Source organism: Callithrix jacchus, chromosome 12 (genome assembly GCF_049354715.1).
Source record: "Callithrix jacchus isolate 240 chromosome 12, calJac240_pri, whole genome shotgun sequence".
NCBI lineage: Eukaryota > Metazoa > Chordata > Mammalia > Primates > Cebidae > Callithrix > Callithrix jacchus.
Window position 1 is genome coordinate 114315660 of NC_133513.1, and position 24030 is coordinate 114339689.

The window sequence follows — 24030 nt, forward strand, 5'->3', positions numbered from 1 at the left end:
AAAAAAGATAAACAAATGACCCTTCAACATATGAAAATATGCTCAACTTTATTCATAATAAGAAAAATACTTGACTTCCTGCTAGTAAGGATAAAAGAAGAAAAAGAATGTTTTTAAATACGTTTTTAAAAAGAGAAAAATATAAATTAAAACTACACTAAAAAATCATTTCTTACCTATCAGATGAACAATTCAAAAGCTTGAAAATATACTGTTGGGCCGGGTGCAGTGGCTCAAGCGTGTAACCCCAGCACTTTGGGAGGCCAAGGTGGGTGGATCACGAGGTCAAGATATCGAGACCATCCTGGTCAACATGGTGAAACCCCGTCTCTACTAAAAATACAAAAAATTAGCTGGGCACGGTGGCGTGTGCCTGTAATCCCAGCTAGTCAGGAGGCTGAGGCAGGAGAATTGCCTGAACCCAGAAGGCAGAGGTTGCGGCGAGCCGAGATCGTGCCATTGCACTCCAGCCTGGGTAACAAGAGCAAAACTCTGTCTCAAAAAAAAAAAAAAAAAGAAAGAAAGAAAATATACTGTTGGCAAGGCTACGAGGAAACGAGCACTCTCATCCATTGCTTACAGTGAGATCTATAGGAAGGAATTTACCTTCCTATAGCAGAGCTACATGCACGTTTACCTTTTTACCCAGCAGTCTCAGTGCTGAGAATTTATCTTAAGATGTACAATCATACATGCGACCAAAATGCACACAGTTATTCATAGTGAAATTTTGGAAAGAGCCTTAGCCATAGGAGATTGCTTGAATAAATTTGGGGACATCTGCAGAATAGAATAATCTATGCAGCTGTAAAATAGGGAGGAATAGCTCTATGACCTGATGTAGAGTGATATCTAGAATATGTGTAAATGAAAAATGCAAGCATAAAAGAGTGCTTATAGCCTGCTTGTGTACAAAGGTGAATTTTACACATAGTTGCATGTACACATATGTTTGCTTACTAAAACACACACACATACACAGAATAATCCAGAAGCCGATGAGAATAGTTAAGAGGATATAGATGGAAAAATGGAGAATGTGGGGATAGCAGTGAAGCTCTTCTATCTTTGTTATATAGTTTCAAGTTTTGAACCATTCATGTATTTTACATATTCAAAATATACAGTGACAAAAAGGATGAAAGAAAAACCAAACCCTAAAATTGAATGCAAGAAACAGTTGAACCAAACTGTGTAGCAGCAACATTGGTAACATAATTACACACACACACAAAAAACAGTTCAAATAACTGCAACACTGAACTTCTCACTCACCGCCTACCTTTAGTGGTTTATATTCTAACGACAGAGAGTTGCTAAGGAATGTTGAACTTTTCCAGAGTAGTTGACAGTGGCACTAGTAATTCTGAAACTGTTTTGTACATTTTATAGTCTAGAATAATTTAGTAACCAAATTGCAGAACCAGGGTCTGTGCTGATAGAAAGGGAGATAGAGATGTGAAGTGGCGAGGTGGGAAGAAACATTCCAGGGGTGGATTTGGATTGATAAAAAATCATGACTTCTTGAAAATGTGTATTCCCCAGCTCTGCTCACAGTGTTGTTACATTGACACTCAATGGCACCAGATTTTACTTTGTAAATTCCATTCCCAGGCTAAAAGGAGCCAGGGCTCCTTGGGCAAAAAGTTTATTTCAGGATAGAGGCACAGAAGATGCAAGAGGGGTCTAGGGCATCTTATAGTGCCAGAACCCAAGTAAGGAACTGAAAAACCAAGGATGACCTGATGTAAGAGATAAATGGTTATGAAAGGCTTCTGTCAAATCAGGGGCAGTCTGAGCATCACGAAAAACAATAGTGGTATTGATGTAAGTGCAGAATGCCAAAAAACCCTCTTTCCATAGTAATAGTCACAGTAAGAAAAGGGGGAGTGGGTAAGAAGTGAAAGCTCAGGTGGGCAGAAGAATGCCAGCTGACAAATGCAGAAAGAATAATATTAGAAAATCACCAGTTTGCAACCCCGATACGATAATTAATTCAAGCAAGGATCACTTGTGGATGTCAAATCACTGAGGAAAAGGATGTTTGGGGATATGAAATTCAGTCTGACAGTATTTTCCCCGCATGATAGTTATTAATTAATTATGCAGGGGGGAAGGTGCCCTGATAAGAGAGAGCTCTGGTGAATACCCCTTAGCTAGATGATCAGATTTAGTGTTTCCTATAACCAGACAGCTAATGTGTTCCTTCTGGCACATGCAATGCATTGAAAAATGCACAGCATCCTTTGTTCAGACTCTGCCAAAAATGTTTAACCTGAGTCTGATAATCAAAAAACAGACAAGTTAGAACATAGGACATTCTCCACAGCAGCTGACCAGGACTCTTCAAAAATGGAAAGGTCGTGTAAGACCAAAACCAAAAAGTGGGAGGACCATTCTAGATTGGAGTAGACCAACAAGACGCAACAGCGCAGTGTACTGGCCTTGACTGGACCGCAGATTGTTTAAAATAATACAGTTGTCAGGACATTTGGGGAATAACAAGGAACTTTTGAATTTGGACTACATTTTAACTGAATTTACTGAATCAATATTAAAATTCTTGGGTGTAAAAAAACATTATTAAAAATATTTCCAGTCACTTTCTGGCTTTTAAATTGAGAAGTCCACATAAAGTATTTTATGTATAATTTAATTTTTATTTAACTACATAGAATGAAGTTCTGTAAAGCAGAGCTTTCCAATAGAAACATAATGTGAGCCACATATGTAAGTTTAAATTATAGAATCCACCTTTTAAAAAGTAAAAAGAGATGAAATTAATTTTAATTAAATTTTATTTAAGCCAATATATCCAAAGTTGTATTTCAACATATAATCAGTATTAAAAGTTACTAGTGAGACATTTTACTTTTTTTAAAAGTATTCATTCTTCAAAATTCAGTGAGTTTTTACATTTATTATAAAATAACTTGAACTGCCCTCTAAATTTAGAGGACAGATTTTCAGCAGAAACAGTAAATGTCTATTTAGATTTTGTAAAATTTTCAGTTGACAAAGTAGTTATGTATTCAAATTGTTTCAAACATACTTAAGAGTTATCCAATGACTGAATCAATAATCACTTTTTAAGTTTAAATTAACTAAGATAGACATTCATTTCCTTCATTATACTAGCAATATTTTAAGTGACTATCATATTGGATATCATGCTGGATAATAGCACAGTCCAAAGTTGATATGGATCACTGATATGATTTGGCTCTGTGTCTCCAACCAAATCTCATGTCAAATTGTAATCCCCACAAGTCAGGGGAGACAGCTGGCAGGGGGTGATTGGATCGTGGGGGCGGATTTCCCCCTTACTGTTCTCATGATAGTGAGTTCTTAGGAGATCTGATGGCTTTAAAATGTGGCACTGGCCCCCTTGCTCTCTCTCCTGCTTGCCATGTGAGACGTACCTTGCTTCCCCTTCACCTTCTGCCATGATTGTAAGTTTGCCTCCCCAGCCATATGGAACTGTGAGTCAATTAAACCTCTTTTTTTTTTTTTTGAGGCGGAGTTTCGCTCTTGTTACCCAGGCTGGAGTGCAATGGTACGATCTCGGCTCACCGCAATCTCCGCCTCCTGGGTTCAGGCAACTCTCCTGCCTCAGCCTCCTGAGTAGCTGGGATTACAGGCACACGCCACCATGCCCAGCTAATTTTTTGTGTTTTTAGTAGAGACGGGGTTTCACCATGTTGACCAGGATGGTCTCAATCTCTTGACCTCGCGATCCACCCGCCTCGGCCTCCCAAAGTGCTGGTATTACACAGGCTTGAGCCACCGTGCCCGGCCAAACCTCTTTTCTTTATAAATTACTCAGTCTCAGGTAGTTCTTTACAACAGCATGAAAATACAGTCACCTAAATAAGCCAATACCATTTATAGGTTTATGTCATGTTGCATAATTGTATCTATTCAAGGGATCCATGAATAAAGGCTCTGCAGGATTCTGGAGGGGAATTGGTAATAAGGCCGAGCTATAAAAGCCAGGGCACCCCCAGAAAATTGGAGCTAAGGTCAAGAGTCCAACAGAATGTAGTGTGGTCAGAGCAGAGCTGCTGGGCATTGCAGCCTTTAGGTCTTCTGCTTCTTTGCACTGGAACATGTTGACAACTAGGCAAATCTTGTTATTAGTTATTTTTAAATCTTGTTTATTATTTATTTTTAACATTTTAAAATAATTAACTTTATTGCTATTTGTTGAGTCTACACTGAATCCTTTATTCAAGTAGAACCAGAGTTGTATACCACACAGGATACTTAAGTTTAAAAGGGGAAAAGAAGACTATGTAGATCAGATTTGAATGCAGACTCTGCTCTTGGCTTGTGCTTCCTGAGCAGTGACTACATTGAATACACTCTCTCAGTTGCACCAGATTTACCTGTTGCTCTCTGCTGACTACTCTGTAAATGGTTTATAGGCAAAGCTTCATTGTAGTATGAAACTTCATTTTATTTTTAAGAACCTTTCTTTGTTGTCTAGAGCCTGTGTGGTGCCCATATCTCCTTGTACCAAGGGCCTCCCTTGCCTTGAAAGCCTTCTTATTACACCAGCCTTGGAATGGACAGTATTCTTTGGACATTTCTCATGTGTGAGTTTTTTCATTTTTCTTTTTCTTTCATAATTTACTTGGGGTTGAAGGACACCCATGAAAGTCAGCCATGGCCTATACTCCAGAATTTAAAGGAAATGGAGCCTTTAAAGCCAAGAGACACTACAGAATTGCTAGGCTACCTCTGGCTTCCATCTCTCAGGGGCCTTTGTGAAAGTGTGGGTCAGTGAGGAGCTGTGAGGGCATGTATTGCTCTCCAGTGGCTGTGTGCTTGTCTTATGGTCTGAACATGGATGTGTCATGATGACAAAAAGGATGCATGTGAAGAGGGCAATGGAAGCCAGGGGAATTTGGAGCCAGGCCCGTGCTTTTCAAAAGCAGCATCAACCATTGTGGAAGACAGTGTGGTGATTCTTCAAGGATCTAGAACTAGAAATACCATTTGACCCAGCAATCCCATTACTGGGTATATACCTAAAGGATTATAAATTATTCTACTATAAAGACACATGCACAAGTATGTTTATTGTAGCACTGTTCCCAATTGCAAAGTCTTGGAACCAACCCAAATGTCCATCAGTGATAGATCGGATAAAGAAAATGTGGCACATATATACTATGGAATACTATGCAGCTGTAAAAAAGGATGAATTCATGTCCTACGTAGGGACATGGATGAAACTGGGAACCATCATTCTTAGCAAACTAACACAAGAACAGAAAACCAAATACCACATATTCTCACTCATAACTGGAAGTTGAATGATGAGAACACATGGACTCAAGGAGGGGAACATCACACACCTGGGGCCTATCGGGAGTAGGAGGCTAGGGGAGGGATAGCATTAGAAGAAATACCTAATGTAGACGATGGGATGATGGGTGCAGCAAACCACCATGGCACGTGTATACCTATGTAACAAACCTGCATGTTCTACCCATGTACCCCAGAACTTAAAGTATAATAATAATAAATAAAAAGCAGCATAATTAGCTTCAGGGGTATGCTGTGTCTTACAAATCTCAATATTTGACTCATTGCAAAAAAATTCACAGAAACTATTATTAGTGATTATTAATTAAATTCACAAATATTACTGAACTCCTGCCGTGTGCAGCGTGGATTGGGGGTTTAAAGATAATGCCGGCAAGTGTCTGTTCTCCAAGCACTGTCTCCTCAGAATATTCATTCTGCAGAGCTCAGTGAATGAGCAGGTCTCTTTAGCAATTGCTAAGTCCTTCATTCAAAGAAATCTAAACCTGATAGATTTTAAAGCCTGCTAATAAATTTCCTGGTTTCTTGAAAGCTGAGGAGACTCTTTTTACTTATTTTGTTATTATTGACTCAGATAAAAGCAGATACTAAAGGTGATTAGTGGCGTCCTGTGTAGACTTTTGTTATTTTGGTCTATAACCAGGTTTTTAACCAAAAACTACAAAGAAGATTATCTCTGTATTAACACGACGTTTTTCAGGTCAAGAAATACATGGTTTTAAGTGAAGAGATAATGAACTCATTCAAAATCTTTTCTGTACAGTGACTATCCAGAAAATGAAGAGATAAAGAACCTCCTCCAAGAACAGCTGAATTCATTGTCTAAGTAAGCATTCCATGTTTTATTGGAAGATAGTAATATGAGAAAGAAAAATATAATTAGACTTTTCAAAATTAAAATAGGTTATGTTTTAGAAAATATTAGTGGCCCAAGAAGAGACTATTCTGTTTGCAGAGGTTTTCTTCCCTTTAGAGCCTGTGTTTTGCAGAAAAAGTACTTATGCAGTAGTTACAGTGACAGAGCATCTGCCTTTACCAAGTTCATGAGTACCAGCTGCTCTGGTCTCACATCAGGGCACAGTGGAAGACAAATCACAGGGCAATTCTGGGTCTGCTTCCCACTTCTAAAATGAGTTCTCTGTGTCAGGTGCTGGTGTACACAAGTCTGGCTAAGAAATGAATGTGCTCCCTGGAGCCAAGGGCATTTGACAGAAAGTACTTGGAATAAGAGAGGAAAGAATATGGGTCCATAAGGAGTTCTTAGGGAAAGCATAACATGTTTCTGCAATCTAGAATCTGTTATAAGTAATTACAGTGTTTAACAAATTAAGCATAAGATGTTTTATTGAGGGAAAATTTAAAATAGTTTTTGCTATGCAAAAATTAATATTTATATTTAAATGGAAAACTAGATTTAAAGAATATCTTCCTGCCTGACTTGTGAATATTCAGCATTCAACTATTTTAGAAAAATCAATTTATAAAAGCACTGGCAATTCATCCTTACTTTATTTTTTAAATCGTTTCAGAATAAATTACGAATGCCATCTTCTTTATTTACTGTTCTTGATGATTAGCGAAATGGTTTTGTCAACAATGGCATTCCTGTTCCAGTAGTTAGGCACCTGAGACTTTCAAAAACTGCTGCAAGCCTAGAAACCGGAAATCAGAGCCCTGCAGCTCCCTGTGGTGGCTGACAGCTGCTACTTCTCCAGGCCTCCAGCACACTCTCAGCCCCTCAGCTTTTCTAATTTCAGGGTCGAGTCCCTCATCTTGTGTAAATTCTCTATATTTATATAAAACATATTATTTGACTGGAATTTTTCATTTCAAGAGTATATTGATCAACCTCCATGCTTTATTGTTTGATTCAAAACTTTTGTCTGGTTTCCTTCCGCAGTGACATAAAGAAACTATTGCTTGATCCGGAATTCACTCTCTTACAGAGGTGCCTGCTTGTTTCAAGGTAATATTGTTTGATGTATTCTGTATAAGAGACAGGATTTCAAGTTAACTTATTCCTTTTAAGGGTTTTTAGTTACAAACACTTAAGAGTTTAGAAAATTGTATCAGTTCATTTTTTAGATGTAACTTAAAATAATTTTGAGAGTAGTGATAACAAATTGGGAAAAAATCAAATTGCATTTTAAATGTGAGATCTAGGCTTTCTCTCTGGAAAGCACTTCCGTCTACAGCTTTTGAAAATATGTGTTTTAAAAAAGCAGATGCAAACTGCATATATTTAAATATACCAATAAATTATATTAAAAGTGACAACCTGTGTATTCTCACTTACAGTAGAGTTTGCCACTTATAAAGAAGACTCCACTCCCCACAGAATAAGTAGCACATTACTTTCATACCTTATCTAGCCAGTTATCCCAGAGGAACTTCTTACTAATGTGAATCACTGGCCCACATTGAAAGGTGTGCTAATGTCAAACCAGGTAAACAATTGTTCTTAACACAGAATAGAAAGATGTTGGGGTCTGAAGGGGTCCTGTGCAATCAGGCCCCTGTACTGTTGGAGACCCAGTAGCAGGCTGGAAAACTTGCTGCCTCCCCCTTTCACCCTGCCAGGCTCCATGCCAGTGTCCCATTGGATATGTGACAGCACTCTTCCAGTCCCTCAGTCTACTCTAGGAAGCCATCCAGGCCCAGGTGTTCTGTGAGTGCAGTCGAAACTTTGCTTCATCCTTGCCAGGCTCTATGGTGATGAATCGGAGCTGCACTTCTGGACTGTTGCTGCCCACTACCTGCACAGCTTATCCCAGGAAAAGTCAGCTAGCACAGCCCCTTTTAAAGAAGCTGCTCCTCGGGACAAATTGAGCAACCCACTGGATATATGCTATGATGTGCTCTGCGAAAATGCCTACTTTCAGGTAGTCCACTTCACATAGCAAAACCTTTCAAGCTGTCATCTTGATTACTTATATCTTTGTCAGTATCTTAAACTTGGGAAACTTTCAAACTAAGTTACTGTTCAGTAATAGAAATAAGCCCTTGAAAATTAGCTGAGCGTGGTGGTACATGCCTGTAGTCCCAGCTACTCAGGAAGCTGAGGCAGGAGAATCCCTTGAACCCAGAAGGCTGTGGTTGCAGTGAGCCGAGATTGCACCACTGCACTCCAGCCTGGCCAAGAGAGCAAGACTCTGTCTCAAAAAAAGAAGAAAGAAGGAAAAGAAGCCCTTGATACATTTGCATTAAAAAAAGCCTGATTCTAGATTTGAAAAGCTCATAAACAATTACTGAGTTTTTTGCCAAACATTAAAGTTTATTTTTAAACAGTCTTAATTTTTTAATTTGTCTTACATTTTTAACTTAGGTTCATTTTAATTGTCATTAATTTTCTATAAATGACATATAGCTTATCCACTTGATTTGAATTTGCCATTCACATCATAATTTCTTTAACCTCCTGCAGAATACTTCAATGCACATAGGTTTCTTTATCCAGTTCTACTTAAGTGCCAGTTTCTGTACGCAGGCAGGTATGCATGCAAGTGTTAATATCCATCAACATTTTTTCTTTTCAAATTCTTATTAAATTTTTAGAGTTCTATAAACTTGATTATCTAATAACCCGAAAAGTCAAAGATCATTTTATTAAATGGTCTCATTAAGTACAGTAAAATTTAAATAATTCCAAAGTCTTATAATCCAGGCTACATTTTTCTTCTTTTCCGATTCTAGAAATTTCAGCTGGAAAGGGTTAATCTACAGGAAGTGAAACGGTCAACCTATGATCATACAAGGAAATGTACAGACCAGCTACTACTCTTGGGTCAGGTATGTTCAGTTTTTATAACTCTTTTCTGCTTCGTGAAATTGCTAGTTAATCAGTATTTCAGAGCAATGTATCTCTATGTGTACATCATAATATTTTCCTCTCGAATGTACCTCTTTCCCTATAGTCAGTTTAGGCTTTCTTTCAAAATAATACCAATAAGCCTAATAAGAAAGTAAAAACATAAGGTTAACCAGCTTGTAATTCAGGCCTCCGTCAGTGAAGCCCAGCTATTTGCTTTGTTTTGTTTCTGCATCTGAAGTGACTGGTGCAAATTACTCAAGCACCTAGATACATCAGACTCTGGCTTTATGTTTGTCTCAAGAGTAGTGCAGCACTTCTGTTTAATGTTTGTATTTATAAACAAAATATTCAATTGCATTTTTTGAAAATGAGTGTCTTCCTTTAGTTTTCCACATTATGAATTTTTAAAAGTTATGTTGAAGGAAAACGTTCTCATAATTAGAAAAACCGTTTCTCTGATTAGACAGACAGAGCTGTGCAGCTGCTGTTGGAAACAAGTGCCGATAACCAGCATTATTACTGTGATTCACTGAAAGCCTGTTTGGTCACCACTGTCACCTCGTCAGGCCCCTCTCAGAGCACCATTAAGTTGGTGGCAACGAATATGATTGCCAATGGAAAATTGGCAGGTAAGGCACACTTGGTATATTTGTCATCTTTCTGAAAAATAAGACCTTGTTCCCAGCAAAGTATTTGATTAGCAGGGACATTTCTTTCTTTTTCACATGTGCTGAAGAAAAATTCTTGCTACCTATATATATCAGATGACTATAAAACCAGAACCAATTGTTCACGCTTTTCAGAGTGAAAGAGGGCGCTGTTCATTGCTGAGATCATAGGCGTAACTCCGACGACTAGGCAAACCGGAGCAGTAAAACGTGTGACAGAGCTGTGCTCTCCCTGCTATTCTCCAGACTGTATTGTGCTTCCTACCCTGGTTAATTGAGTAATAACAAGTAACAAAAAACTCTTAATACTATGTTTTAAAATTTAAGTCAAGAATGTCTTCAGTAGGTATAAATGTGCAAGACTAGATGAAGTCAAATGGGATTTAATCTTTTAATGACTTCTCAGAGAAGGAACTGCAGTGTCACTTGAGGGGTGCACTTTTGTCTTTCAGAGGGTGTTCAGCTGCTCTGCCTGATAGACAAGGCCGCAGACGCCTGCCGCTACCTGCAGACGTACGGCGAATGGAATCGGGCCGCGTGGCTGGCGAAAGTAGGTGGTTCCAGGTTTCAGTAGGTGCCCTCAACATTTGGGATAGAAAGCTCAGTATTGACCTTTGGACTTACGACTTAGAAGCATTTTTTGGCCTGCAAAGCTGCTTTGCAAATATTTTCTTGCAGCCGTCATCATCTTCCTGTTCTTTATGAGTGTAAATTGCTTTACTTATTTAAAAATGGATCTCGCATTGGTAGCAATTAAGTAAAAGCAGCTGCCTCCTTTTCCTGCTGGGGTCTGAGCCTAAACTACATTCCAAAGGTGTACCAGGCCCTGAGTCCTGTAGGCTCAGCCTGTTACCATTCATGGTATGCAGCCGCTTCAGGTCAGTGTGCTAGTCAAACAGAGCCTAGCCTTTATTTCCTAGGAACAAATCTCACTTCAACTGAACGATTATTTTTTCTTTATAGCGCACAGGATGTTTTTGTTGCTAACACGGGCGTCTTTCTCAGGTCCGTTTGAATCCTGAGGAGTGTGCTGATGTTTTAAAGCGGTGGGTTGACCACCTTTGTTCTCCACAAGTCAATCAGAAATCAAAGGCTCTCCTGGTCCTCCTCTCTCTGGGCTGCTTTTTCAGTGTGGCAGAGACACTTCACAGGTAAACCAAGAGTACACACGGGCTGCTCGGGACTGCCCGTGAGCAGTCACTCTGTGTTCTCTAGCGGTTGGTTCTAGCAGGTGATGGTACTCAATGTGTGAAGTGACAGGAGAAGTATGTGTTTCAGGTTGGTCAGAAAACCCAAAGGAGAATGGAACTGTCCACGTTCATTACATGGTCTAGGAGCTCTGATCGTCTCCTACTAATATACTGGTCAAAGCTAACTGGCAGCTAGTGAAAAGGAATTTAAAGTCTTCAGAGAATTGGGGTCCATTTTGCTTTGACTGGAGCAACTGAGAGGAGGCCCAGGGAGCAGGGGGAGAGGTGACAGAAGGCATGATGGGGGCAGATGACCCGTCTGAAAATCTGGAAGAGGAGCAACCATCGCTAAGTGTGGGGCATTTCATTTATTCAAACTAAGGGAGGTAGGTTGAGGAAATATGACAAAAGATTACTTGTCAACTGTGGACAGTGGGTACATGGGCACTTGTCATATCTCTGTAGACTTTTGTGTATTTAAACTATTGCCCAATACTTTTAAGTATTAATGTTTTAAAGCTTGGGTTTGAAGATGTGAGTATTCTTCCCTCCTTTTTTTAATAAACCAGGGCTTAGAAAAGTGCTTGTATCTTATGCAGTACGTGTATCTTACGCAGGGAAAATGTGTAAATGTCTTTATACAGAAATATACCCTTCAGTGGTGCTGCCCACCCGTGACATAAATCACAAAGCGTAACTCTTGTTTTGTTCTGTTGAGCAGCATGAGATACTTTGACAGAGCAGCCTTATTTGTGGAAGCTTGCCTTAAGTATGGAGCATTTGAAGTCACTGAGGACACAGATATCCTTTGCGAGGCTGTTTGTAGTGACGAGGAAAAAAGTGGCATGCATGGGTTTTGGAATTTCTCTTAGTTGCACTGCCTGGACAGGAGCTATATTATATTGTGAAAGATCCGTGTTCTGATTTTCTGATTCGCCAAAGCCAGGAAAGAGGGAGAAACTGGAGGAGAAAGAATCAGAAAAGAAGGTGGCTGCACCATCGGCATCATCTCTGACTAGGATGGAGGGAAGCAGGAAGGACTGTAGAGAACAGGGCCCCCAAGTCTTGTTTGAACTTAAAAAGAAGATGAAGGGGTGATTGGGGAAACAGGTAGAAGGACCTGTTACTTTCAAATAATACTTGTTCAAGACCAGGCATTTCATAGAATAAATTGTATATATTTATCTAGAAAAAATATACTGGAATAACTAAAAAAAGACTCCCATGATCACCCCTAGTGACAATATAAAACGGAACAAAATTACAGCACTTGAAGAGGGATATTGCTCAGGCCAGCCACTCTGATCCACCCACCAGATCAGCCAGGATATTTTATTTCTTCTAAATGTCACTTGAGCAACATCAGTTTCTTTGAAAAGAATGAACTTGAGAATGCCGCTCCTGGGGCAGTGCTCGTGGCGCCCTGCTGCTGCTCACTGCACTTCGCTTCCAGGAGCCTTGGTTTTAAGCTCTCATGTCTACGTGGCAAGTACTTGGTTCTCTCCCTCTCTCTCTCTCTCTCACTCACTCTGTGTGTGTGTTTATAATTTTTTTTTAAAAAAATTAAACTAAAACTAAACTAAAAACATTTGTTTTTCTTTTTTTGAGGCAAGGTCTCACTCTTCTGCCCAGGCTGGAGTGCAGTGGCTTGATCATGGCTCACTCCAGCCTCAACTTCTTGGGCTCAAGCAGTCCTCCCGCCTCAGCCTCCCAAGTAGCTGGGATTACACGTGCACACGACCATGCCTGGCTGTTTTATTCTTTGGTAGAGACAGGGTCTTATTGTGTTGCCCAAGCTGATCTTGAACTCCTGGCTCAAGTGATCCTGCCACCTTGGCCTCCCAAAGTACTGGGATTACCGCCATGAGCCACCCAGCCCTACACTAAAAGTTTTTAAAAATTAGAGCCTGCGCCTACTCAAGATCATGTATACCTAGTCATTGGGAAGGTGACTGGTTCAGTGTATCCGTTTTGAAGATCAAAGCATCAGCACAGAGTACCCAATAGGCTGTTTAAAAAAATTATAATAATTAAACAATAGGACAGGGCTTTCTAAAATGCAACATCCACATATATGGAACTTTGAAAAATAAATATCTGCCCCCAAACTGCCAGCCTCTCAGACTTTCAAATGGAATGAGGATATATGCAGGTTAAGTTTCTCTTATCATTCGTCTTCCAGTCTTTAGTTGAGTACAGGTTATGTGAGGATGTTGGTTGGGTTCTCTGGAAGGAGAAGCTGTGGACTCAGCGGGTGTGAAAGGTGATAATGGCACACACTGAGGCATGGTCTCCTAGAGCTGGAATCACCCTCCGCCCGCGAAGAGGCTGCTGTGTTCATCCTGTGCTGCCCGCTGTGGACGCCAGGTCCCTTCTGAGCAGCCAGCAGAGCAGAGGCGACTCATCTTCCCTGCCTCTGGGAGCCCGTGGGGAAGCCTCATCACAGCCTTTTTATTCTTCTTTTCCTTAACTGTGGTTTACAGAAACTCATCACTGCTATATATGCAGATTATGCCCGGAGTTTGAAGAACCTTGGTTTTAAGCAGGGAGCAGTTCTCTTTGCTTCAAAAGCTGGAGCAGCTGGAAAAGACTTACTGAATGAGCTTGAGTCCTCCAAGGAAGAACCCAGCCAAGACTGACAGCTCAATAAATGCCAGGGAATCTGATGTGGAAGGCAGATGGGAAGGGGGCGTGGTCTGGCTGCGGTCACCGTCACAGCCCGGGATGACGAGGAGTATGGGATCCTGTGAGCTGTCTCACCACTTTTCTAGGGCTATGTGTGCGCACATGCATGTGAGCATCTGTGTTGGGGGTAAGCTTTGTACCCTCCGTTGGTCTCAGAAAGAATGTGAATGCTTACGATTTTGAAAGTCCATAATATTTTATACTTTTGGAGAGAGCTTTCCGAGTCCCTGGAAATACTTTTTAATTTTTTTAAACTTAAAATTCAAGAGATGGAATCACTTTTCTCATTGACTAAATGTAAATGTTTGAGAAACCTGTAGTAAATGAAATTGTGAGACGTTTTCTCAAATCTATGCTGCACCTGAACTTACATACAGTCAAGATACAAACAGGGCAGAAACAGTTAATTTAACAATAAAGATAGCTTACCAAAGCAAGTTTTTGTTTTCTTACCTTGAAAACACAGAACTGTTAATTCCTTGTTTTAAGCAGTTGCAAAGTTTTGTAATTTCAGGCTCAGAGGCTCATAAGAGGTTTTAAGGTTTCTGTCTAGTTCAGTAGGTGAGGTCTTTGATATTTTGACTTTTAACTCCTTTTATGATACATCACAATAACCTCATTTTTGAAGTCTTTGTACTTTAATGTTCTCTCTGTTCTAATAGTTGAAATATGAGATGTAACTATTATAAATTATTGCTGAAAACGTAAATGTCTGTAACTTACAAAAATGATGAATAAATACAAAATTCCCTCCAGGCCTTTGTGTTCTCTGCGTTGCTGTGCATGAGGCCGGGTGATATGCTGGCTCGTCAGGAGTCGTCTGGTCACCCAGCCTTCAAAGTCTGGCTGCTCCTGCTGTATCCAGAGAAGCCTGTGTGTGGGAATCCATGGGTGCAACACAGGGCATGAAGGACACCCGCACCTCGAACTAGTCTACCTCTGAGTCTCTGAGTGGGAACGTGGTTTAGTGCATGGCTCTTGGAGATGAGGGAGTGAGCATTTCCGTCTTTCTCCTCCTGAGCCAGCTGGGTGATACATCATACCCACCAAGAGGTACAATTTTTAAAGAGAAGCATAGCCTCTTTCTACCCTTAGACCAACCAGTCTAACACCCTCTGCCAAGGAACTGAACTCCATGGAAAGGAAGGCCTGTCCCAGGAATATTTGTTCCTAGCTCAGTGCTTCTGCGAGCAGTTCTAGAAGAAATCCAGGATCCATTATTGGTCCTGTCCTGGCTCATGTTACCTGCCCTTTCTTTGCCTAGTCATGCTGCAGTAGACTTCCTTAGGGCCACGGCAAACACAGCTTTCTTTACATTGTTTATTATGTGTCCAGATTTCTTTATTCAACCATTGTCTTAGCTTGGGCTGTTATAACCAAATGCATAGACTGAGTGCCCTGAACAACAGACATTTATCTCTCATAGTTCGAGAGGCTGGAGGTCTGAGACAAAGGTGCTGGCAGATTTGTTCCCAGTGAGGAACTTTCTGGCTTGTAGAGTGCTGCCTTCCCACTGTGTTCTCATGTGGCCTTTCCTCTTTGTGTTCACATGAAGCAAAGGTGCTCTCTCTCTTCCCCTTATAAGGGCCCTAATCCCATCATGGGGTCAACCTCAACCTAGTTAGCTCCAAAAGGCAGAATCCTCAAATACCATCACACTGGAGGGTAAGGCTTCAACATCTGAATTACCAGACTTAGTAAGCAGAGAGAAAGAAGAAACTTTATGCCAGAGGAGTACATTCTGAAAAATGAATATGCTTTGGATTTAAAGCCAAGGAATAGGTAATAAGGCATTACCTGATTGTGGGAGCGAAGCGGGGCTGGGCACAGCAGCTGGGTGTGAACACGGTGATCAGTCAAGGCCCAGAGCCTGAGTTTGTGTCGGGCCAGCTGGCTAGCGTAGCAGTTAGGACTCCCATGGGGACACAGAGACCAAGCCTATATTGAGACAACTGAAAGTCCCCTTAGAACATGTGATCTGTCCGGTGTTATTCATGGTCACAGAGCTGAAAACTGCCATACTTACCTCCATCAAGCATTAGAAAGCAAGAGCTTAACAAGTGTGGATCGTTTTCACAGTTAGCCTTTCTAAATATCTTTTCATGAAAGGTTGTTAAGAACGTCTGTAGTCAGTGCACTAATGAGGTGGCTTCGCAGGCTGAAACAAGCAGCTGAAATGCAGAATAAGACTGAGAATGACTTCAGGGCAGCAGCCCCCCACCCCAGTGCCAGCCCCCACAGAAGCTGCTGGGCCAGCCTGGGCCCTTCCCTTTGTCACAAAGCCCGGGTGGGGGTGGAGGAGCTGTTCTGGAGGTGGGGGCTTCTTCAGGAAGAAGGCTGGGTGGTGGGTGGTGTGGTGGTGGGTGGTGGGTGGTGGGTGGTGGGTGCTTCCTCTTGGCTGGTCTGGGAGCTGTTTGCTGTTACTTTTTTCCTGCTCTGTTGCTAATGAAATTCTCTGCCAAATGTGTCTGGCTGCCCCACCACCATCCTGTTCTAGGTCTAATCATTGCTTTGGACATGGTCGCAGGACATTTCGTTCTTTCAAAATAGGTAACGGAGCAGATTCATACAAACCTCGTGTCCCTCTCACACAGGTACCTGATCAGAAAGTCTCAACATATAGACACAGTTAAATAAAAAAACAATTTCTCTCTCATCTATTTGTTTCCTGGAGGCTTCCTCCTACATGAGGATGGTGTTAGGTTTCAGTGAATCCTGCGCTCTGACTACCCTGGATACTCCATTCTCAGCAACAGGATGACTGAAGTAAAGCATTCAGGCACAGACTTGTAATTGTGCTGCTGAAATAGAGGGCCCCGCAGGAATGGCACACAGGAAGAATGTTCTAGGCAATGGGGCTGTTTCTCTGGGAGCCTGCTCAAGATCATTTTGACTGACTCAAAATGACTTGTGAATGAAAGAACCCTTTTAATTAAAATGTAACAGCAGTTTTAATCGATTACTTGTTGCTGCGGCCTTAAAAGAAGGAAAGAGGAGCTGGGCTTTTGGAAGGCACTTCTGAAAACTGCTGGACTCCAGTGAGATGGCTGGTCTAAGGAAATCCGAAGAGCAGACTACCGCCTCCCTGCCTTGTGTTTCCTGCAAGGGTCCTGCATGTTTCCTTTTCTTCCGCATCTGTTTGGTCATTAGCACAGCACACATTCAAATTAACATGGGAAAGCCCCACTTTTCTCCTGCTCAGGATGCAAGTGACTCAGGCTCTCACAAGAAGTCCCTGTGGGTAGCTCAAGCCTAAAAATGCCAAATAACCACCACCCCCACCTTCTTTTCTTTCAAAAACATTGTGAAATATGACTTAAACTATGTCCTAAGTATGAAAGAAAGAAGGACATTCTGGGTTCCACAGGTGACCTGGCAATGATTTTTAGCTTTCCTATCTTCCATATTTACAGTGAGCAAAGCCAAGGACAATTAAAGATGCTCAAATTAGCCGGGCATGGTGGTGGGCACTTGTAATCCCAGCCATTTGGGAGGCTGAGGCAGGAGAACTGCTTGAATCTGGCAGGAGGAGGTTGCAGTGAGCTGAGATTGTGCCATTGCACTCCAGTCTGGGCAACAAGAACAAAACTCCATTTCAAAAAAAAAGAAAAAAGATGCTCCGATGGGCTGCTTCAGAAAGACAAGATTCAAACAAATCATTGAGAATTTAAGAAAAGAGAAAAAGACATTCCTCAGTCACTGCCTTAGAAATGTAACCAGACTTTGGGAGGCTGAGGCAGGCAGATCACAAGGTCAGGAGATCAAGACCAGCCTGACCAACATGGTGAAACCATGTCTCTACTAAAAATACAAAAATTACCTGGGTATGGTGGTGCATGCCTGTAATCCCAGCTACTTGGGAGGTTGAGGCAGGAGAATCGCTTGAACAGGGAGTCAGAGGTTGCAGTGAGCTGAGATCGAGCCACTGCACTCCAGCCTGGCAACAGAGCAAGACTCTGTCTCAAAAAAAAAAAAAAAAAGAAAAATGGTAACCAGAGGGGTCAATTTTCTTTTTGCAGTTAAGGTTTTGTTGTTGTTGTTGTTGTTGTTGTTCTTTGTTTTGAGACGGAGTCTCACTCTGTTGCCAGGCTGCAGTGCAGTGGTGCAATCTCAGCTCACTACAACTTCCGCCTCCTGGGTTCAAGCAATTCTCCTGCCTCAGCCTCCCGAGTAGCTGGGACTACAGACACGTGCCACCACACCCAGCTAAATTTTTTGTAATTTTAGTAGAGACGAGGTTTCACCTGTTGGCCAGGATGGTCTCGATCTTCTACCTTGTGATCCACCCGCCTTGGCCTCCCAAAGTGCTAGGATTACAGGCGTGAGCCGTGGCTTGAAGCCAGACAGCCAACGTGGAGACGGAGAGAGGAAGCTGCACACAAAGGGGCCTCAGCTGTCCCTGTCCCTGGTCAGTTGCAGATTTAGGGTCAGCCATCCACAGCTGACAGCCTGAATCCCTGCCTATCTCAGTAAACAAGGTGTCACTTCAACAAAACTGTGCCCAACCTGTTCGTCATCCTCGGCTGTTTTCAATGACAAGGTTGAAAAGTTAGAAGGGAAGCAAGTGGCCTGAAAGCCTAAAATATTTACTCTCTGGTCCTTTACAGAAAAAAGAAGTTCACTAACTCCTTCTCTAGGGTCGAAATGCTTCCTGGTGATGAAATATCAGCTGTCTACTGCCGTGTTGTTTAGACTGGTATGAGGTCCTTTGCAATTTTTCTACAACTAGGTGCATTAGAACCTACCTCCTTAGAAGGATGTCGTTATAAGCTCCATCCCATCTGGCTTCTTCAGAGGCCCAAGTTGCCATGAGAATGGGCCCAAGAGACTCCAAGGTTTATCAGCCAGGCTGACCTAAGTCTTATTGTTGATAATTCTGAGGTAAAAGGCATAACTGCCAGTACCATTTCATTATCAAATTTTTTTTCTTCTTTTTTTTTTGAGACAAGAGTCTTGCTCTGTCACCCAGGCTGGAGTGCAGTGGTGCGATCTCAGCTGACTGTTACCTCTGCCTCCCGGGTTCAAGCGATTCTTCTGCCTCAACCTCCTGAGTAGCTGGGACTACAGGTGTGCACCACCATGCCCAGCGAATTTTTGTATTTTTTTAAGAAGAGATGAGGTTTCATCATATTGGCCAGGCTGGTCTCAAACTCCTGACCTCCTGATCCACCCGCTTCGGCCTCTCAAAGTGCTGGGATTACAGGTGTGAGCCACCGCCCAGCCCACGGCCAAATATTTTTAAGCAAATCTCCATTTTACTCCAGATACTTCTGAACATGTTCTTCTATGAGATTGTTGCTTTATTACAATCTTCTGCATTCTACCATCATTTTTAAGCCAAAATACTTCAGGCAGGCCAGAAGATGGGGAAATATTTATGTTCCAAATAAGTGGCATGCAATCGTATTGTAGAAGAGAACCCATGGGGTGCAGGAACCCACGTATGTCCCGCTTGGGAAGAGAATCTCCGGTCAGGGAATCCTGCAGGTCCAATGACTGGGGCTTCAAATAATCCCATAGAGCTGGGCCAGGAAGTGGAACAATCATCAGGAGTGAGAAATTGACGTGTCTGTAATATAATCCAATGGACACAATTCAAGAAGGAAGTTGGCAAACCATTAAGTTTGCACAGGTATATGATGGAAGGACGAGAGGGAATCCTAAAAAGGGGGTTTCTTAAGGCTGATTTGGGAAGGCATGACTCAGATCATTTTCTTAGGAACTGTCTTCCCAACAACACAATTTAGTCCTCCAGGTTTTTACTTCCCAGTGTTTTTCAAAAATGTATGTTGATCAGGAATTTAAATGAAGAGCAGCCCTTATTTGAAGCTGCTGATCTTTGCCTAGAATAGGCCAAGGAAAATATACCCCATCCCGTTAAGGAATTAGAACGCCGTTCCAGCAGATAGTATGTAGCAAGCCCGACATGAGTTCATCTGAGCGCTGAGGATCTGATCTGAGCTTGTGTTTCTGGAATCACCACTGCACATTTCACAGGGCCTCAGTGACTGGCAGCCAAGCCTTGGTTTTTGCTTTTTGCCTGTGGCAAACCCACTCAGGAATGGTTCTAAACACAAGGACCAGAGATGTGGAACAGCGTGGAAGTAGCGGGGCTGGGAACAGCTGAGTCTCATTTGTGAACTGATGATAATAGGGCCTCCCTTTCAGGGTGGCTGAGAGACAGAGGAGGGAGCTGCGAGGGCTTGTCAGAATCAAGGATCTGTCAGCTTAGCTGCTCTTGGGAAGGAGGCTGAGACATTGTCAGCTTTCATTCACTAAAAGAGTCTTGCTTGAGGGGCTTAGACAAGCTGGAGCTGGGATTAGAATGGGTGGGACTGAGAAGGAGAGAGAGAGAAAAGGAGCAAAGATTGAGTCTCAAAATCTCTAAACTCACCCACCCTCCAAGTGCAGAAAGCTTGTTTTGAGAAGATAGGACTTGATCGGGAGCCAGGTGGGTTACCTTCTCTCCTGGAGGCAGCTCTGGAAACAGACCCTGTATGCTTCTGGCAGTTCCAACCCTGAGAATCTCACACTCTGCAAGTCTCCTCCTGCCTGAGAATCAAAGTCACTCCAATTCTTTTGCTGCCTCAAGCCCCTGATCTCTGTATCCCCTGAACCTCCCTGTCCCATCCCACCCATGGGAACTACCAAGCTCCAAGTACTTACTGAGCCACCACTTTCTTCCAGAGACTCGCCATCCCTGTGGGGGCACTGGTAGCAGTGGAGAGCAGCTGGCTGGGGTCATTGGGAATACTGGTGTTGGGGCTTGGATGGAGACTGAGTGGGGAGGGCAGCTGTTCTGGGGAGGTGGGAGGAAATGCAGATAAGTGACCAGGGAGCAGCCCCGGAGGAAGGGGCTGGCCAGAGGTGGGCAGCAGGAGAAGAGACCCCTGCAGGTAGTGTGGACAGTGGGGCAGAGGTGAGCAGGCAGGAGGGCGCATACCTCTTGAGAGCCCGGTGTGAGCTCAGCGAGGGGCTCCAGCCAGGGTCCCTCCTGCAGAGAAACCAGCCTCAGTGTGGTCCAAAGAGCCCCAGGAGCCCAGGAAAGCAACAACCACGGCAGGCAGAGGGAGGCTCAGGGAGGGGAAAGAAAAGATCAGAACCGAGGGGAGTCCTGGAAGCTCCCTGCGGTTCAGCAGCAGCTGCAGCAGGAAAGTGATTCTTCACCACCGGTTTTAGATTGTAGGGCTCGTTTATAAACATCTCAGCCTGCTGGGGTGGGAGAGTGGAGAGGAGCTGCCCACAGCCTCCAGCGTGTTGTCAGTGCTTGGCGCTTGCCCTGCTCTGCCGGTGATCAGCACACTGAGATGCTGTGATGACACTGAGCTGCCTTGGGAGGAGACGCACAGTAACAGGGATCTTTCTCAGGAATCCACAGACTGCCGTATGCCTTTCTCGGGACTGTGCCCAGACTTAGTGAAATTACGAAATCCGCCTTATGCTTAATGTGATTCGGTTTAGGGGAAAAACCAGAGAGGGGGCTGACTGTTGAATCAAGATTAAAACAGCCTCAGCCCGCATGATGAAGGGAGCAGCCACACATTTAGGTCCCCAAGGAAAGGGTCACTGATAGGGTCACACCGGTCTGGCCCAGGAAGGGTTTGTCTGCACCTGGCTGCTGAGAGCTGGGGCCTCTGGAGGGCACTGGGGAACCAGGTGAGACCAGCTAGCACCAGCCTGAGTCCTCAGCCTGCTCGCTCTGCCCAAACGTGTCCCCTTGGCAGCCCTACAAGTGCCTGAGCTGCGGCTCCCCAGGCAGGGAAGAGCTCAGCCCTGGAGCTGCACCCCCAGAGCTGATTACCAGCATTGCCATTTGCCATGCCTCAGTTTCCCCACCTGCAAAATTAGCTTAATGACAGTGCTTCCCTCGTGCAGTTATAAAGCTCTTAGAACACAGCTTGGCAGAAAAATGTTGGTTGTCACTATTTGTGCTGTAAAAGCCCTACTTCTTGTCCGCATGGAGCTCTGTAAACCAATTGGAGAAACAGGTCCCTTCCGAGATCTCCCAAGATCCCTGTTCAGGCTCCTGGTAGGCTCACAACAAGTGCTCCATGTTTGTGGAAGTGAGTATCTGTGCAGAGGGAAGATCAGAACCCAGAGGTGACCATTTAAGGTTAAAATATTATTTGCTCAACATTTCAAAAGGAAATGCTGGGAAACACTAGTCCCACAAGATATTCCTCAGAAAAAGGAAACGGGAGAAAAAGGAAACTGAGTTGGGAAAATGTGCCATTCAGATGTGTCCCCTCCGACACAGTGCACGTTAGTACTTCAAAGGCTCTGAGAAGGCCCGCAGTAAAGAAACCTGCTTAAATGTGTTCCAGCCAACACTAGCTAAACACATTTGATGAGGAATTTCCTTCTCCCCTCTTTGCTTTCCCTCCCACCCTCCCTCCCTTCTGCCCATGCTGTGAATGCCCCATGGAATCCATGCTGGATTAGGAGTGGGCACAGTTGCTGGAGAAGCAAGAACCTTGCTGAGTATTCTGTAGAAAGCCTTTCTAAGCAGCCAACAGGGCAACGATGCCACTCTCTCAGCAGGATTTCCGGAAGGCCCAGCATGGCAGTACCAGGGATGACACGGGGGCCAAGCCTTGCAGGAGCCTGGCACCTAAACCATGAAGACAGGTGGCTTCTCTCCGGAGCACAGCCATGGGGGGGGGGGGGGGGCTCCCTTTCAACTGATCTCACCTGAGTTGACGCAAAAGGATTTCATGTCTTTCCCCAGAGAGAAACGTAATCTTTTCTATATAGGAAGCTGAGAGACCATCAAACAAGTCTTTCCAAGCCTACAAGTTTCATGGGGAAGAAAACAAAAACATGCAAGCCAAATCAAACCAAGCCAAAACCAAAGGAACCCTGAGAACAGAAACACACTAATGAGATATCTGAGCCTTTTACAGCTTCTGAATAATTCATGCAACCACGACTTTCCTTTTCTGTTGTTTCTTAGGATTCCTGGGATACAAGGACTCAGCTTTGCCATGGTCCCTTCCAGTGGCATCCTGTCTCTGCTTACACACCTCTCATGATGGGCTGCTCACTACCTCTTAGCTTCCATCACCAGAATGTGCTTTAGATAACAGCAAGATGACTCCAGAGATTCCCCCATGTTAGACGGTTGTCTAGCGTAGGCATTGAAGGTCTGGATTCTGAAATAGACCTCCTGAGTCGGAACCCCAGCTCCATCACTTATGGGCTATGTACAAGTGAGCAGCGTGCCACACTGCTCTGTGCCTCAGTTTACTCACCTGCCAAATGGAGGATCACACACTGTACCTACCCCGTAGGGTTGCTGAGGGTTTGAGGCCATTCTTTTCTAAACTGTGATGACTTGGGACATTCAGCCGTGCTGTCTTTTCTGGATTCTCCACCAAGTACATACAGGTCTGTGAACCCAGCCTGGGCATCAACCCTTGGACTTATATCGGGCAGCCATGTCTCAAAGGCACGGCCATGGCACCAGGAGAAAAGGGCCAGGGAAAGATCAGGACACTGGGCACTACTCTGCCCATCCCTTGTGGTCAGTTCTTGTGCGGAAAGCTCAGGTCCTCAGTCTGAACCTCGTTTTCAGATTCACTAAGGCTTATCCAGAGACTGGACGTGGCCTGGTTGTGTGGCTCATCACCCTCTTTTCCTCCTGCAGGAACCTGTGTGGCTGCCAGTGATGCAGGGGCATCTCCTAAATTCATTCACCATCTGCTTTCAAATCTTGGCACCTGGTAAAGGAGCAGTGTCCCAGGTGGAATTCCTTAGGACCCTGGTGCCTCTCACTGGAGATGACCCTGGAGACATCTGGAGGCACCCCTAGTCCCCCAGCCCACAAACTCAGTTCCTTGGCAGTGCCCTGCCTGTCTCTCTCAGGGATGTACAGAGGTGCCCCACTGGAAGCAGCTAGACAGCAGGTGAGGGACAGCGGGATGGAAAGGATATTGGGCTGGGTAAAAGTACATCACAGATGGAGAACATCCAATTGACCCTGGTGGGACAGCACCCATGAGTGGGTGCCCTGCTGGGAACCTCCATCGTATACTCTCAGCGAGTGAAGCTTCCATTGATTCACCCTTGCCAAACCAAGTGTGAATCCTCACAGCTTCAGGGTAGCCACAATCACCCCACTTCACAGAAGAGTGAACTAGGCTCAGAGAGGTTAGGAAAACCAGGGTGACCAACCATTCTGGATTGCCCTAAAAGGAAGAGTTTCCCAGCACAACAGACTTTCAACTAGGACAGTGCTGGGCAAATGGGGACAGCTGGTCGTGTGGCTATTACATGACAAATTTGGGATGCAAGACACAGCCCTGGTCTGAGCTGCTTCCACTCTAACCAGCTTTCCAAAGGA

General features: G+C 43.6%; 1 protein-coding gene across 4 annotated transcripts in view; it reads left to right on the forward strand.

Moving 5' to 3' along the window:
• WDR11 (WD repeat domain 11) overlaps positions 1-14443 on the forward strand; it is a 59864-nt gene extending 45421 nt beyond the window's left edge. For all 4 annotated transcript variants that reach the window (XM_035269279.3, XM_078344083.1, XM_002756667.7 and 1 more), the window contains 10 exons: positions 4490-4598; positions 6098-6160; positions 7235-7300; positions 8039-8216; positions 9028-9123; positions 9609-9774; positions 10266-10363; positions 10819-10964; positions 11725-11804; positions 13485-14443. In XM_035269279.3, coding sequence (XP_035125170.1) covers positions 4490-4598; positions 6098-6160; positions 7235-7300; positions 8039-8216; positions 9028-9123; positions 9609-9774; positions 10266-10363; positions 10819-10964; positions 11725-11804; positions 13485-13642 — 1160 coding nt within the window. In that variant the 3' untranslated portion in view covers positions 13643-14443. The remainder of the gene's footprint in view (positions 1-4489; positions 4599-6097; positions 6161-7234; positions 7301-8038; positions 8217-9027; positions 9124-9608; positions 9775-10265; positions 10364-10818; positions 10965-11724; positions 11805-13484) is intronic.
• The last annotated feature ends 9587 nt before the right edge of the window (positions 14444-24030 follow it).